The sequence below is a fragment of the Ranitomeya variabilis genome, chromosome 1, assembly GCF_051348905.1.
Source record: "Ranitomeya variabilis isolate aRanVar5 chromosome 1, aRanVar5.hap1, whole genome shotgun sequence".
Taxonomy (NCBI): domain Eukaryota; kingdom Metazoa; phylum Chordata; class Amphibia; order Anura; family Dendrobatidae; genus Ranitomeya; species Ranitomeya variabilis.
In genome coordinates, this window is record NC_135232.1 from 96144909 (window position 1) to 96163304 (window position 18396).

General features: G+C 45.7%; 1 protein-coding gene across 2 annotated transcripts in view; it reads left to right on the forward strand.

The window, feature by feature from the left end:
* The first annotated feature begins 288 nt into the window (after nucleotides 1-288).
* SREK1 (splicing regulatory glutamic acid and lysine rich protein 1) overlaps nucleotides 289-18396 on the forward strand; it is a 79140-nt gene continuing 61032 nt past the window's right edge. Inside the window, exons 1-2 of one of the 2 annotated variants that reach the window (XM_077286426.1) lie at nucleotides 289-717; nucleotides 5135-5268. In XM_077286426.1, coding sequence (XP_077142541.1) covers nucleotides 593-717; nucleotides 5135-5268 — 259 coding nt within the window. In that variant the 5' untranslated portion in view covers nucleotides 289-592. The remainder of the gene's footprint in view (nucleotides 718-5134; nucleotides 5269-18396) is intronic. The other variant, XM_077286435.1, reaches the window with a different exon arrangement.

Consider the following 18396-nt stretch of genomic DNA (forward strand, 5'->3'; position numbering starts at 1 on the left):
TTATACAGTCACCATGTGACAAGTGGGCCTGTGTGACTTCAAATGCCAGGGCTGAATTTTAGTCCCAGTCCGGCCCTGTCTGGACGTGTGTAACTGGCCTTAGGGTAAGTGTCCACGTTCAGGATTGCATCAGGATTTGGTCAGGATTTTCCATCAGTATTTGTAAGCCAAAACCAGGAGTGGGTGATAAATACAGAAGTGGTGCATATGTTTCTTTTATACTTTTCCTCTAATTGTTCCACTCCTGGTTTTGGCTTACAAATACTGATGGAAAATCATGACCAAATCCTGATGCAATCCTGAACATGGACACATACCCTAAGTGTAGTGTTATTCCGGTGAGATATGACGGGACACATGAGCAGCCTCACAGCCCACCATCAGGGACTGAGCAGCACATCCCACTCTCTACAATCACCGGTCCTCCGCATTTCTCAGCCTGGCCACTAGAGAGCGCTGTGGGAATGGAGCAGGGCGCGCGTCTTCCGGTGCCGCTCTAGCCGCTTGGACCCCTGCACTTGTTGGTCGGTGTTGTTAGGCGGCTGGTTTCCGGTGTTGGCTCCTTCGGTTCGGTGCAGACTCTGCCCCCGCCATGAGCAACGGTCGGACCGCGGTCATTCAGGTGACCAACCTGTCCGCCGCCGTCACCAGCGAGCAGATGCGGACACTCTTTTCCTTCCTGGGAGACGTGGAAGAGCTGCGGCTTTACCCTCCCGAGTGAGTGCGCTCCCGGCGGCTGTGTCCTGTACATAGTGATAGTCCGTTATATAGAAGCAGGGTGTGATATACAGGGCCCGGGGCGCCTCCCGCTCTGTGCTCAGGAGGAGGAGCCTGTGTGTCCGCCATGACTGATACAGGGTGGTTGCTATAGGCAACTGCGCCCAAACATGCAGTAGCTATGGTACCTGCCGACTGAGTAATGTACACCCCCTCCTGCAGCTCATAATACCGCAGGGGTAACGTGCAGCTCATAATACCGCAGGAGTAATGTGCAGCTCATTATACCGCAGGGGTAATGTACAGCTCATAATACCTCAGGGGTAATGTGCAGCTCATAATACCGCAGGGGTAATGTGCAGCTCATAATACCGCAGAAGTAATGTGCAGCTCATAATACCGCAGGGGTAATGTGCAGCTCATAATACCGCAGGGGTAATGTGCAGCTCATAATACCGCAGGAGTAATGTGCAGCTCATTATACCGCAGGGGTAATGTACAGCTCATAATACCTCAGGGGTAATGTGCAGCTCATAATACCGCAGGAGTAATGTGCAGCTCATAATACCGCAGGGGTAATGTGCAGCTTATAATACCGCAGGAGTACTATGCAGCTCATAATACCGCAGGAGTAATGTGCAGCTCATAATACTGCAGGAGTAATGTGCAGCTCATAATACCGCAGGGGTAATGTGCAGCTCATAATACCGCAGGAGTAATGTGCAGCTCATAATACCGCACGAGTAATGTGCAGCTCATAATACCGCAGGAGTAATGTGCAGCTCATAATACCTCAGGGGTAATGTGCAGCTCATAATACCGCAGGGGTAATGTGCAGCTCATAATACCGCAGGAGTAATGTGCAGCTCATAATACCGCAGGGGTAATGTGCAGCTCATAATACCGCAGGAGTAATGTGCAGCTCATAATACCGCAGGAGTAATGTGCAGCTCATAATACCGCAGGGGTAATGTGCAGCTCATAATACCGCAGGAGTAATGTGCAGCTCATAATACCGCAGGGGTAATGTGCAGCTCATAATACCGCAGGGGTAATGTACAGCTCATTATAACGCAGGGGTAATGTGCAGCTCATTATAACGCAGGGGTAATGTGCAGCTCATAACGCAGGGGTAATGTGCAGCTCATAATACCGCAGGGAGTAATGTGCAGCTCATAATACCGCATGAGTAATGTGCAGCTCATAATACCGCAGGAGTAATGTGCAGCTCATAATACCGCAGGAGTAATGTGCAGCTCATAATACCGCAGGAGTAATGTGCAGCTCATAATACCGCAGGGGTAATGTGCAGCTCATTATAACGCAGGGGTAATGTGCAGCTCATAATACCGCATGAGTAATGTGCAGCTCATAATACCGCAGGAGTAATGTGCAGCTCATAATACCGCAGGCGTAATGTGCAGCTCATAATACCGCAGGAGTAATGTGCAGCTCATTATACCGCAGGGGTAATGTGCAGCTCATAATACCGCAGGGGTAATGTGCAGCTCATAATACCGCAGGGGTAATGTGCAGCTCATAATACCGCAGGAGTAATGTGCAGCTCATAATACCGCAGGAGTAATGTGCAGCTCATAATACCGCAGGGGTAATGTGCAGCTCATAATACCTCAGGGGTAATGTGCAGCTCATAATACCGCAGGGGTAATGTGCAGCTCATAATACCGCAGGGGTAATGTGCAGCTCATAATACCGCAGGGGTAATGTGCAGCTCATAATACCGCAGGGGTAATGTGCAGCTCATAATACCGCAGGGGTAATGTGCAGCTCATAATACCGCAGGGGTAATGTGCAGCTCATAATACCGCAGGGGTAATGTGCAGCTCATAATACCGCAGGGGTAATGTGCAGCTCATAATACCGCAGGGGTAATGTGCAGCTCATAATACCGCAGGGGTAATGTGCAGCTCATAATACCGCAGGGGTAATGTGCAGCTCATAATACCGCAGGGGTAATGTGCAGCTCATAATACCGCAGGGGTAATGTGCAGCTCATAATACCGCAGGGGTAATGTGCAGCTCATAATACCGCAGGGGTAATGTGCAGCTCATAATACCGCAGGGGTAATGTGCAGCTCATAATACCGCAGGGGTAATGTGCAGCTCATTATAACGCAGGAAAATGTGCAGCTCATTATAACGCAGGGGTAATGTGCAGCTCATAATACCGCAGGGGTAATGTGCAGCTCATTATAACGCAGGGGTAATGTCAGCTCATAATACCGCATGAGTAATGTGCAGCTCATAATACCGCAGGGAGTAATGTGCAGCTCATAATACCGCATGAGTAATGTGCAGCTAATAATAACGCAGGGGTAATGTGCAGCTCATAATACCGCAGGAGTAATGTGCAGCTCATAATACCGCAGGAGTAATGTGCAGCTCATAATACCGCAGGGGTAATGTGCAGCTCATAATACCGCATGAGTAATGTGCAGCTCATAATACCGCATGAGTAATGTGCAGCTAATAATAACGCAGGGGTAATGTGTAGCTCATGATACCGCAGGGGTAATGTGCAGCTCATAATACCGCAGGACTCAGTAATGTGCAGCTCATAATACCGCATGAGTAATGTGCAGCTAATAATACCGCAGAGGTAATGCGCAGCTCATAATACCGCAGGGAGTAATGTGCAGCTCATGTTCCGATTCTTTATCCACACACATTATTATGGAGTTGCCCTCCGACATTGCAGCTGTAACTGCAATTACTCCTCTGGGAAGGATTTCTACAAGATTTTGGAGATTGTGGGAAGTTTGTTCCTTGAGCCTGGAGATCCTTTGTGAGGTCAGACGCTGGTGTTGGAGGGGCCGGGCTCACAATCCCTGTTCTAGTTCGGTGGGGTTGAGACCAGGGCACTGTGCGGCAGGCAGGCTTTTTATACCCTAAACTCCCCAACTACGCCTGTATGGACCCTGCTTTGTGGACTGCTTACAATCTTGGAGGAGGATTTTGTTTTTCTCCTCCAGTAAGATGGCGCCTCCTGCCCATGCGCAGTAGCAGCTATCGATCACCTCTATATACACCTATAGCTGCTATTGCGCAAATGTGGCGGGCGCCATTTTAATGTGGATTGTTTTCCAAGCTGAATAACAAGAAGAAAATGTATTATTGGCACACTAACCATGTGATGCCTGCTTGCTGTGAGTGCCACCCTGTGGTCGGTGCTCATAGCAAGCCTGCAATTCACCTACATAGGAGCGATCTGATGATCGCTGCTATGTAGCAGAGCCGATCAGGCTATGCCAGCTTCTAGCCTACCATGGAGGCTATTGAAGCATGGCAAAAGTAAAAAAAAAAATGTTTTAAAAATATGAAATAAATAAAAAAAAATATAAAAGTTTAAATCACCCCCCTTTGCCCCATTCAAAATAAAACAATAATAAAAAAAAAAAATCTAACATACACATATTTGGTATCGCCGCGTTCAGAATCGCCCGAACTAGCAATAGAAAAAAGGATTGACCTGATCGCTAAACGGCGTAGCGAGAAAAAAATTAGAAACGCCAAAATTACATTAAAATGCAATAACGGGCGATCAAAAGAACGTATCTGCACCAAAATGGTATCACTAAAAACGCCAGCTCGGCACGCAAAAAATAAGCCATCACCCAACCTCAGATCACGAAAAATGGAGATGCTACGAGTATCGTAAAATGGCTCAATTTTTTTTTTTTTTTAGCAAAGTTTTGAATTGTTTTTCACCACTTAGATAAAAAATAGCCTAGACATGTTTGGTGTCTATGAACTCGTAATGGCCTGGAGAATCATAATGGCAGGTCAGTTTTAACATTTAGTGAACCTAGCAAAAAAGCCAAACAAAAAACATGCATGGGATTGCACTTTTTTTGCAATTTTACCGCACTTGGAATTTCGTTCCCATTTTCTAGTACATGACATAGTAAAACCAATGATGTCGTTCAAAAGTAAAACTTGTCCCGCAACAAATAAGACCTCACATGGCCATATTGACGGAAAAATCAAAAAGTTATGGGTCTAGGAAGGAGGTGAGCGAAAAACGAAAACGGAAAATCCCAAGGTCATGAAGGGGTTAAACAACAACTACAAGACGGATTTCATCAACCAAAGTGTCAATGTAATCAGTATAATGACGCCGACCTGACACTGTGTGTAGGTTACTGTGCACAATCCTGCTGACAGATTCCCTTTAAATAGGAAACTGTATTTACCGTAATCTCATACATTTTATTAACTAATAGTAGAAAAACTGATGCCATACGGATGTAAAGAGCAGACATACAGATGTCAATACAGATGAAAAATCATCCATTTTTCCAGGATGAAAATCATTTTTTTTTATATACACTGTTGTGAATTTTTCCTAACAAAGGTAACACGGATCGGATTAATTGTTCCTCCTTTTGTCTTCCAGCAATGCGCCCCTTGCTTTCTCCTCCAAAGTATGCTATATTAAGTTTGGTGACCCTTCGAGTGTCGGCGTGGCCCAGCATCTTACCAACACGGTTTTTATTGACAGAGCCCTCATAGTGGTCCCATGTGCAGAAGGTGAGTATTGATCTCCCACCACATACAATGTCTGTATATGATATTCTATAATTATGTAACAACTGGTCATTGCCCGCAGTCATATGTATATGCGGATAGACATACATTTGTAGGCTGAGACGTTCCTGGAAATGTGCCTAAGGCTACGTTCACATTTGCATTGTGCGGCGCAGCGTCGGCGTCACAACGCATGCAAAACGCAGCTTTTTGTGACGCATGCGTCCAATTCTGGCATGATTTTCGGCGCAAAAAAAATGCATCATGCAGCGTCCTCTGCGCCCTGAAGCTTGCGCCAAAAATGACGCATGCGTCACAAAACGCAAGACAACGCATGTCCATGCGCCCCCATGTTAAATATAGGGGCGCATGACGCATGCGCCGCCGAACCTGCGCCTGACGCAACGCAAATGTGAACGTAGCCTTAGTGTAACACTGAGCGGAAATGTATGGATTGTTCTCCTGTACCCGCATGCTGATATTATTATAGTCACACATCCACTGTAATAAACCCCTTATTACCCCAGTATATAGACCTGTAGATATCATATTGCACAGAGGCGAGGATTAGATGGAGGGAAATCCCTGATAGCGTCATCTGTAAGGAGTCACAGTACATGGATATCCCCCTCCTCTCCTAAATGTTGTTTTTCTTTGACATACCATTGTCACCCTCACATTATTTCCTGTCTATCCTACGTTAATCCTCATTAGGGTGCAGTCAGATGGCTTTATAAATCAGACCAAGATTGGAACGTGGTGCCTGGACTGGCTGGCAGCTCTCCTGACCCAAGCGTCGCAGCTGCACAGAAATACATGAAGTTGTAACGCTCGGGTTGGGAGAACTGCCGATCAGTCCGTGCACTGCGTTCCGATTTATGCAGCCATTTGGCTGGGGATTGCTTTAGAGCAGCCCCTGTAATATGACAGTCCGGCTCACTAGGCCCCCTTCCAACAACTGATTTTGTAGAGACAGGTTTCCATCAGATGCTCCTTTACCAGCTGCTACCAGGGAGATATGAATAGCCGCCTATATACTTAGACAGACTGGACCTGCCAGAGTGAGTGCTTGCCAGTGGTCCTCTGGGATTATAGATGGTGATTACAAGCACAGCCCCCCATTTATGATGTTCAAGTACCCTGTGTAACATGTATTGTAGACCACAGTAAGAGTATATTATGTATGGCCTGTCATATTACAATACAGTCAGGGCTTTCCTTCTTTTCACTGGCTCAGATATTTTTCCAAATAAAACTGTGTGAACATGTACAAGTGCACAGCCAAAGGATGTATAGTAAGACGATGAGACTGGTCTGCAGAGAAGGGGACACTGTAGTAGATGTTAGGAAATCAGAAGAGCACATCCATACTTATAAATGCACTAAATCCTTTCAAAACAATATGGGCCCTTGTGTCCTCCTTAGTCCCCAGGTACTGATCTAGGACATAGGCTGCAAGCGGAGGGTGAGAGTCTACTTACATCCCAGATATAACGCTGCAGTGTTCAGAGAGACCTTTATCTATAGCCCTATATTAGTGTCGCAGAGCAGCCCCTGCTGCTGCAATCCCCTGGGTCTGCAATTTTGACAATACCAAAAAAGTTAGAATTTTCATTGCATTTTGACTATTATATTGCCCTATTATGTGCTACTAAAATTAATGGTTGTTTTTTCTTTTTTTTTTTCTGTGTTTATACCTTTTCTTTTTTTTTTCTTTTTCTTTCTTTCAATCACTGACATCTTATCAAAGAGTGAAGTGAATTTTATTTCCAGGGGTAAATTAGGGTTCTTATAAGCAGTTGGTATGAGGACGTGACTGACGGCATCATGAAGTGTTGGCTCCACACCGCCGGCACCATTGTGATGTTCTCCAGTGTTGTCATTGTAGTCATTTAATCTAAGCTGTTCCGATGTCCGGTGACGAAAGACATGGCAGATAATCCATTTTCTGAATATCACACAACCAAGAATATGCACTGCTGAGTCTATTTCACCAATAGATTTATAAATGTATTGTGCTTAAGGAAGTTTGACCAAAACTGGTGCAAAGAAAAAAAATGTAGAAGTTGCCAATAGAACGTCCTCAGATTTCAGATTATTTCGTTGGAAAACGTTTTGAAACTTGGGAAATAATTTGATTGGTTGTTACACCCAGTTTTTCAGTGCATAAGTTTTGAGAGATCTCCGACATTGGACAGTTTTGCTTTACATCAAATTTTATATGCAAAAAGTAATGTTTAGTCCTATGTAGTAGCAATAAAAAATCTAGCAATTATGCTTACTTGGCACTTCAAGGGGTTGTTCACTACTTTATTGATGACTTTTCTTCAGGTCAGCAATAACTGGCTGAGGTCTGACACTCGGGACCCCCATAATTCAGCTGTTCCCAGGTCCATTGGTGGCCCTATGTACATAGTAGATGGATATACATATTACATCTGCAGCACGGCTTCCGTACAGTTCAGTAGGAGCTGAGCTGCAGTACCTGCAGTGGCCACCAAGCAGTGTGATGGAGCTGTGCTGTTCCTTCTCTGTACACTGATTGAGCCACAGCCAAACAATGGAGGTGCTGGGTATCGGCCGACCACAGATCTGATGTCATCAGAATAGGTCACCAATAACAAAATAGCGGCAACCCCTTAAACCTAGCATAGGATTAGTTTCTCTGGTTTGTTTACCCGCTTCCGGTAAACTCTATCATGCTAGAAGCTGCTATATACACTGTGTGCAGAATTATTAGGCAAGTTGTATTTTAGAGGATTATTTTTATTATTGATCAGCAACTATGTTCTCAATCAACCCAAAAGACTCATAAATATCAAAGCTTAATATTTTTGGAAGTTGGAGTGTTTTTTTTTTAGATTTGGCTATCTTAGGAGGATATCTGTTTGTGCAGGTAACTATTACTGTGCAGAATTATTAGGCAACTTAATAAAAACCAAACATATTCCCATCTCACTTGTTTATTTTCACCAGGTAAACCAATATAACTGCACAAAATTTAGAAATAAACATTTCTGACATGCAAAAACAAAACCTCAAAAATGTTTTGACCAATATAGCCACCTTTCTTTATGATGACACTCAACAGCCTTCCATCCATAGATTCTGTCAGTTGCTTGATCTGTTTACGATGAACATTGCGTGCAGCAGCCACCACAGCCTCCCAGACACTGTTCCTAGAGGTGGACTGTTTTCCCTCCCTGTAGATCTCACATTTTATGAGGGACCACAGGTTCTCTATGGGGTTCAGATCAGGTGAACAAGGGGGCCATGTCATTATTTTTTCTTCTTTGAGACCTTTACTGGCCAGCCACGCTGTGGAGTAGTTGGAGGCATGTGATGGAGCATTGTCCTGCATGAAAATCATGTTTTTCTTGAACGATACCGACTTCCTCCTGTACCACTGCTTGAAGTTGTCTTCCAGAAACTGTCAGTAGGTCCTGGGAGTTGAGCTTCACCCCATCCTCAACCCGAAAAGGTCCCACAAGTTCATCTTTGATGATACCAGCAATTACCAGTACCCCACCTGCACCTTGCTGGCGTCTAAATCGGAGTGGAGCTCTCTGCCCTTTAGTGATCCAGCCTCTGGCCCATCAAGAGTCACTCTCATTTCATCAGTCCATAAAACCTTTGAAAAGTCAGTCTTAAGATATTTCTTGGCCCAGTCTTGACGTTTTATCTTATGTTTCTTGTTCAAAGGTGGTCGTTTTTCAGCCTTCCTTATTTTGGCCATGTCCCTGAGTATCGCAGACCTTGTGCTTTTTGTTACTCCAGTGACGTTGCAGCTTTGAAATATGGCAAAACTGGTGGCAAATGGCATCTTGGCTGTTTCGTTTCACGCTTGATTTTCCTCAATTCACGGGCAGTTATTTTGCGCCTTTTTGCCCAACACGCTTCTTGCGACCCTCTTGGCTATTTGCCATGAAACGCTTGATTGTTCGGCGATCACGCTTCAAAAGTTTGGCAATTTCCAGACTGCTGCATCCCTCTGCAAGACATCTCACAATTATGGATTTTTCAGAGCCCGTCAAATCTCTCTTCTGACCCATTTTGCCAAAGGAAAGGAAGTTGCCTAATAATTAAGCACACTTTATATAGGGTTTTGATGTCATTAGACAACACCCCTCCTCATTACAGAGATGCATATCACCTGATTTACTTAATTGGTAGTTGGCTCTCAAGCCTGAACAGCTTGGAGTAGGACAATATGTATAAAAAGTATCATGTGATCAAAATTCAACTTGCCTAATAATTCTGCACACAGTGTAAAAGTCCAGGACGGTAGTAGTGCTGGACATCTTGCAGCTGTCTGGGTTGATGATTACATTTTTTAGGATTGTTAGCTGAGCTCAGGACACACAGTGTAACACAGTGAATGAGGATTGCAGGGGAGCATGTCTGAGGCTTAAAGGTGTTGTCCAGCCTTAGGCTATGTAACTGCAGACTTGTGGATTCTCAGATCGCTTGCACTCTGCACAGTGAGGATTCTCTGCTGCTGAATAGATGGGGCGCTGCCTCTCTTGATGCAAGTGTGCTGAGCGAGGCCGGACACACTGTAGTCGGAGCGTGGCTGGAAGGATGAAAATCGCCGACGCTTCCAGTGCCAGCACCAGATAGTCCTCACAGCGTGCAGGGCGCGGGATGTGAGGATTCACAAGTCTGCAGTCAATATTGAGGAACTGCAGAGGCTGGACAATCCCTTTAAACCTCGACGGAGCCACTGAACTGGTGCCTGAATGCAATGTGAAAGTACCCTTAGGAAAAACATTTCTCTGCCTGTTTAAAAACTTGTTTTCTCCTTCGCCTCATTGGGGGACACAGACCGTGGGTGTATGCTGCTGCAACTAGGAGGCTGACACTAAGTGATACAAAAAAAAGTTAGCTCCTCCCCTGCAGTATACACCCTCCTGCTGGCTCTCAGCTAACCAGTTCTTGCTTAGTGTCCGTAGGAGGCACATGGACTGGTCTGCCATTCAGACCCCAAAATCTCTCTTTACCTTTACAACTGACGAATAGGGCGACGGATCCTTTCATGGTTCCGATCTCCCCGGACCAACAACAGGCGAGAACAGGAGTTTTACCTCTCCGTATCCACTCCTGCGACGTGGGAAGCCACTGCCTGAGCTGATTCTAGGGGCGGCGGGCCCCTTCAAGGGCACCGATCTCCCCCCTCCCTTATCAGACGAGCACTGGATTGGTACCTCCAGTATCCTCTTCTGCAGCCAGGCTTATTGCCGGACATCAGCCCTGCCCACCAGGTTTTACCCTCGGCTGTTCAGAGGCACTCTCCAGCGTGGCGTCTGAGCAGCCCCCACTGCACCACCACTATTAAAAGCGGATGGTACAAGGAGGCGGACGGTTCCTCTCCACCTCCTAACGGACGATGGATTGAGGACTTTTCTTATCCCTGCACCGTCCAAACAGCAGCAACAGCACAGGATCTCTTTCTACTTTCTGACCTGCTGAACAAAGCTGCATACTGGGGTAAGTGCCAGGGCTCGAGCGGTGGAGGGCTCTGCGCAACCGGTGGTTTTTTATCCTCGTTTGGCGCCGGCTGGCTTCAAAAATTTAGCCCCTGGCTTCGGGTTTGTGTAGGCCGCAACCCAGAACTCCACCCCCTGCTAGGCCGCGCTTCAGGCTCCGCCTCCCTATTCAGGCGCCTCTCATTCAGGACGAGAACTCTATTCTCGGCGGCCATCTTCTTCCTCCTGCCATTACCGGATACAAGCTCATCCGGAAGTGGCTGCTGCACACTGAACACAGCGCTATTCCAGAAGGGGGACTCAGAATCCGGGTAAGGAGACAGGAATCCCTCCCTCCGCACCCCTTCCCCGCTCGCACTGGCAGCATAAAGGGACTAGCGTTCCCTGTTTGTTTAATGCTTACGACCTACAACCTCTGGTCTTAAAGGCGCATGACCAGCAAGTGACTGGCAATCCCTTGTCTATAAGGCACTCGTCCAGCATTTCCTGGTCTTAAGGGTACATGACCGCATTCCCTGGTCTTAAAGGCGCATGTCCAATAGTCGCTGGGCTTATAGGTACATGTCCAGTTCTCCCTGGACTTAAAGACACATGACCAGAATTCCCTGGTCTTAAAGGTTCCCTAGTTTAAAGAGACTCATGACCAGTTTTCTCTGCTCTTAAAGTCATGACCAGCCAGAAGCCGGCCGCCTTTAACAGAGTACTTAGCTCAAATGAGCACAGGAGCCCTCCACCGCCGCCGATCCCAGCTCTTCCCAGAGTACCTAGTTACCCCCAAGGGGCTTAGCATCTGGCGTAATCCACGGCTTCTCTGACAAGAGATTGAACCCTCTGGTTTGAAGTGCTCGCAAGGCCAATATACATAGATCCTCCCCTACATGGAAGCTTTAGGCTAGCAGGGGCCACATGTATTCTAGAAACGGACCAAGACTCCGCATATGAATCAGACACCGCCTTGGATCTGGGCTCGCCAGAGCCTCAGAACAGGATCGATTCGCCCACTTAGGCCACAATCTCTGTAATTTGACAAGGTCTTCCTCTAGATCACGCAGGGTACCTCAAAAACGGAACCCCTTAGTAGTGCATTTGCAATTTTCCTGGACAGCGAGTGTCCGGATAAGCGACTCACTAGTGAGCACCATGGTAGCGCAGTGGTAAACACCATGAATAATCGCAAACTGACTTGCTCTAGAAACAGACTCTTCTTCAAGCGTCATGAGATGCCATGCCTGGTTTAACTGTTTTTTAAGGGCGACGGGTCCTTCAAAGGACACCGATCTCCTCACACCAGCATCAAATGAGCACATGGAGTGTCTCCTCCACGTATACTCTGGGCGACGGGTCCTTCAAAGAATTACGATCTCCTCACACCATCATCAAAAGAGCACATGGAGTGTCCCCTCTACGTATACTCTGCTACCGCCGGGCGTGATGTCAACCCGGCCCTCCAGGGACTTGATCCCCGTAGAAGTACAGATCCCTTTCTTTTTGACGTCCGAGCAGTTCCCCTCTGCATCGCCACTATTTAGCGGATGATGCGAGGAGGTGGACGATTCCTCTCCAACTCCCTGTTAAGAGGTTGGTTGATTGAGAGTTCATCTTTTTATCTCTGTACGTTCAAAGACGGCAGCAACTCAAGAGATGGGTTCTTTTCCTCACCTGGCGAAGCCGACGCGAAACGCGCGTTGGGGCAACGGTGTGGATCCCTACCTGACGCCAGCACTTGGGTAAGAACCTGGTGGATAATTTACAATGCATACGACACTTTAGAGCTTGTGTACAGGGCTCATTGTAATGTGTCTAATACGTCTGTACTATACCCCAGGAGAATATGCCCATAGTTGATTGCACTATGCACTTTACGGTAATAGAAGACGTCTGGGACGTTCCACACTAGTTTTCTTGGTCTGTGCTTTCTGGCCCTTTTCAGCTGAATGAATTTGTCATTATATGTTATCTGACTTTAACTTATTGGTTTCTGTAATCTTGGGATTTAATACATTTATATTTAATTAGTTATGGACGTGTACTCCATTTTTTTTGGTTATCTCTAATTGGCAGGCGTGTCCTGGTACTTGTATTGGTTCCTATCTCTCCCTTACATGCTCCTCCCATTGTGGTTTGGAACATGGTGGTGTATTCTATGAATGTACCCTCCATTTTGGGCTTATTTGTCTCCGCAGACGTGAGCCTGGGCAGGCGACTCTGCAGGCCGCGGTGGTGCACTTGTAAGTAGCGTTACACAGGGTCTGATCTGATGTTGTTCCCGCCCAGGGACTGCTTTAGGATGTCCCACGGTCTGTGTCCCCCAATGAGGCGAAGGAGAAATTGGGATTTTTGTGTACTCACCATAAAATCCTTTTCTCCGAGCCATTCATTGGGGGACACAGCTCCCGCCCTGTTATTGGTTTGTGCTTTTTTTTTTTTTTATAATTAACATGCTATTCTCTCATATATATATAATTTCACATATACTCTTATGTATATATATATTTTTACATGCTATACTCTCATATATAATTTGATATAATATACTCTCATGTTATTATTGATCTACTGCTTTTGCACCAAACTGGTTAGCTGAGAGCCAGCAGGAGGGTGTATACTGCAGGGGAGGAGCTAACTTTTTTTGTAATATTCAGTGTCAGCCTCCTAGTGGCAGCAGCATTCACCCAGGGTCTGTGTCCCCCAATGAATGGCTCGGAGAAAAGGATTTTATGGTGAGTACACAAAAATCCCTATTTACCTCACAGAAAGAATCCGCTGTGATCCCATACTGTCCTGTCTGTATACACTTTTGCTTCCTCACCTGCCCAGATGTGGTATGATCAGACCATGTACCTGCAGTCAGACACAGCAATTACACAGGGGCACATTTTATAAGGTTATCTCAGGACAGGAATATTTTTTTTTTAACACATTCAATTGTGGAACCTATTTTTATTCTAAGACCTATTGAATAAAATGTACTTTGTTTTTGTAAAATCCCTTTAGTAGAGTACTTGAGATTGGAGTCCATGGTCTGAAGTATTACCGTCTGAACCTTGGGTCACACTGTCTTTATGGTTTTTATTTAGGCCCAGTACACTCCATGTTGGCCTACATTTGGTGTATCATCCATGAGAGGCTCCCAGCTTGTATGTGACCTGTATCCGTAGAGCTCTATTCACATCATAGCAGTTGAAAGGTTTCCCTTTTGGCTCTGTTGGGTCACTGTATGTTAGCATAAGTATTTTAGTGGTACATAATGGCTCAGCCAGCTACACTATCACGTGCCAAGGTATATGGTGATTCCGCTGTTTTTCATATACAATGTGAACCTATTTGCTGTGTTTATCGCTGTATGTGGATACACTGGGTTATGTTGCATCACTCTTGTAGGAATTCTACATATTCTAATTATACAGACTATTCATGCGTGTGCCGCCAATGTATGCTCTGAACATGATATCTATATATATGAGGCATCGAGATTACTCGCTAATCCCGCCCCCTGCACAGTAGCTCCGCCCCCCACCACATCACCACACATAATCCTTTTCCCCCCACTACATTACCACACACAATCCGCACCACATCACCACACACAATCCCGCCCCCCACCACATCACACATAATCCCGCCCCTTCAACACATTACAACACAATCCCGCCCCCCAACACATCACCGCACATAATCCTGCCCCCCACTACATTACCACACACAATCCCGCCCCCACCACATCACACATAATCCCGCCCCCCAACCACATCACACATAATCCCGCCCCCAACACATCACCACACAATCCCTCCCCCAACACATCACCACACATAATCCCGCCCCCCACCACATCACCACACATAATCCTGCCCCCCACCACATTGCCACACACAATCCCGCCCCCCACCACATTACCACACACAATCCCGCCCCCCACTCCATTACCACACACAATCCCGCCCCCCCACCACTTCATCACACATAATCCCGCTCCCCACTCCATTACCACACACAATCCCGCCCCCCACTCCATTACCACACACAATCCCGCCCCCCCACCACATCACCACACATAATCCTGCCCCCCACCACATTGCCACACACAATCCCACCCCCCACTCCATTACCACACACAATCCCGCCCCCCCACCACATCACCACACATAATCCTGCCCCCCACCACATTGCCACACATAATCCTGCCCCCCACCACATCACCACACATAATCCCGCCCCCCACCACATTACCACACATAATCCCGCCCCCACCACATCACCACACATAATCCCGCCCCCCACACATCACCACACATAATCCCGCCCCCCCACCCCATTACCACACATAATCCCGCCCCCCCACCCCATTACCGCACATAATCCCGCCCCCCCACCCCATTACCGCACATAATCCCGCCCCCCCACCCCATTACCGCACATAATCCCGCCCCCCCACCATATCACCACACATAATCCCGCCCCCCCACCCCATTACCACACATAATCCCGCCCCCACCACATCACCACACATAATCCCGCCCCCCCACCCCATTACCACACATAATCCCGCCCCCCCACCCCATTACCACACACAATCCCGCCCCCCCACCACATCACCACACATAATCCTGCCCCCCCACCACATTACCACACATAATCCCGCCCCCACCACATCACCACACTATTGTTATTAACTTCATTTTAAGTTAATTTACCACCTGCGTAAGCGCTATTGAATGTTGTCATTATTTACTTTAGTTTAATCACCTGCAGCGTTAATTAGATAGCAATGAGCGTTCCGAGCGTTAGCTGGCTGGAAACAGCTAGTATATAATATAAGGCATGTCCGTTATTGCGGATGCTATTGCTCTCTGATCGGTAACTGAAATCACACCTAAGACTGCGGGCGACAAAAGTATTGCATGGTCGCCATATGGACCACAGTGCGTGTCCTGACCTGAGCTAACTGCCACATGTGTACACGGCTCCAGCTCGGGTCAGGGGGCCTTAGGTCGGTCCGGTCATACATGGACCATGTATGTTTGTGTGGACATAACCTATCAATAGTGTGAACAGAGTCTTATATTCATGGTCCCATGAGTCCTACTTCTTCTGCTCCCTACCTGTATCGCTGGAAAGTGGTAGGGTACATTATATTCAGTCGGGAATAAAGAAGGAAAGTTTAGCATTTTTATTACACATGTACAGGAGAAGGTAATACAAGAGAAGACAACAAGAACAACGATGGCCACAAATCCGATGACTGGAGCACATTGCAGAGGGCCATTCTCCAGGATGTCCACTCAGGCTTCCCATGTGTTCTTATATAAGTATATGAGCTGTTAGATATATGACATATTTCTCATAATGAATGACTCGTTATCACACAGTATGCAGCATTTCTGTTCCTTCTGATCAGTGATTATAACCTCGTCCTGTTATATCCTATTGTGTAAGTAAAACAATGCCTCAATGTCTCCGTATTTCACCAGTGCCAGTAGCCATTGTTATAGGATTTATATAACCTGAGCTACAATCAGAACATTCATTTTCTTTTATGTCCATGTTTCCAAACAGACAGATTTTAACACTTTGGTTTTGTATGTTTTTTCTTTTTTTTTTTTCTTTCTTTCTTTTTTTTTTTTTTCCTTTTCTCTTTTGTGTGATTATATGTGCATTATTAGATGACTAGCCTGGAAAAGGCAGATCTGTTACACATGCCTGAGTAAGGCACTGTTTGCCGTGCCACTAAGCCAGCCGTCAAGGGAAAGCCTACATGTGAGGATGAGCTCTCGGAGTCTGACTACCGAAGATGGACGCCCTGTCTCTGTGTGTTTTTTTAATTTTATTTTTTTTGTTCTTTTTTTTTTTTTTTTTTTTTAATCCTTTCCAACCCCTTTTCTTTTACTTTGCAATTTTTATCCCTCTTCCTCTTCATACCAGGTGTTTTGTTTATGTAAACTAGCCAATGTCTCGTGTGATTAATTTCTTTGTTGCCATAAATCATACCATCCGATTATCACCAGGGTTGGTATTATGAAATGCTGCTTCTACATGACACCAGCGTCTTTGATTCTACCTTATTCTGGTAGTTGCTGTGACTGTACCCCAGGATCGCCTATTGATTTAGCATGGAAATGGTTTACCTATAGTTCTACTTGTTGTTTATTCATTTTTTTTTTTACGGCTGTGTCTAACCTGCTCTTAGAGCTAACTACTGTATATGAATGTTATATTCATTTATCAGATTTGTTTTGCAGCACATGGTTATATACTGTAGTATAGTTGGTATTTTTTCTTGTATTTTTGTACTAGTCGTTTATCATTTATTTTATTTTATTTACTCAGGTTAGTATGATTAGCACATACTTAATGGATTTTGAAGGCTAGAGAGTAGACTAGTCTCTGCTATAACCAGGAGCACATAAATGTCGTAGATTATTAACTTTAACCATAATTATACACCTATAGAAGACTGGAACAGATACCAAGCAAAATGCACCAGAATTGTCTTTTTAAACGCATTCTCCAGGAATACACTGTATGATGTTGGTAACCAGTCTTTAGGATTAAAAGCCAATGAGCCTTGGGGGGAAAACTTGGACTGTCCGTTGTTGTAATGGACCCAGTGCTTACATCCAGCCACCACTGGAGCTGCAAGTAGCCGATTGGTGGGGGGTGTTTTATTATCTGACCCCCAACTATCTGATATTGGTCACTTATCGTAATGATAGGTCATCAATATCATATGCCCAGAGAACTCCTTTAAAGCAAACCTGTCATCCGGATTTTGCTAAGTAAACTACAGGCACCGTTAGGTTGGCGGCATTATACTGACTAAAATGATACCTGAAATACGTCTTGTGGTTGTTGTTTAATCTATATTTGCAGTTAATGAGATTCTCGTGCTTCGGGGCGGCCTATGGGTGCCTTGGTGGTGCTCTGTTCCCATATTCATACTTATGGGCTGAAATGACAGGTCACTGATCCCTCATTCACCTGCCTCCTACGTTAAATACTGTGTTAACTGCAAATACAGATTACACAACAACCACAAGACGGATTTCATAAACCCAGGTATCATTTTAATCAGTATAACGCCGCCAACCTAACAGTGCCTGTAGTTTGCTTAGCAAAATCCTGATGACAGGTTTGCTTTAAAGGCTGTTGTTTTGTTTGTAAAGTAATCCAAGTAAAAGAAGAGCATAAGGTAGAAAAAATGTGACGTATTTAGCAAGATTTTCCACATTTATTACAGTGTGTGGGCTACTGTGATAACTAAAAGGTGCATCAGTCTCCAGGTGTCACAATACAAACCTGGGTAATTCTGTAATAAAAAATAAATCCAGTTAAATTGAGAGAGCTTGAGTCCAAATGTGTTAAGTTTCCACTAGTGATGAGCGAATATGTCCGGGTAACGTGTTATCCGAAAATGCTCGAGTGCTAACCGAGTGACTTCGACATGCTCGAAAAAATATGTTCAAGTCCCAGCGGCTGCATGTTTCGCGGCTGTTCGACAGCCGCAACACATCCAGGGACTACCTGTTTGCTAGGCTATCCCTGCATGTGTTGCGACTGTTGAACAGCCCCGAGACATACAGGCGTGGGAACTTGAACATATTTTTTGAGAATGCTGAAGTATCTCGGTTACTACCCAAGCATGCTC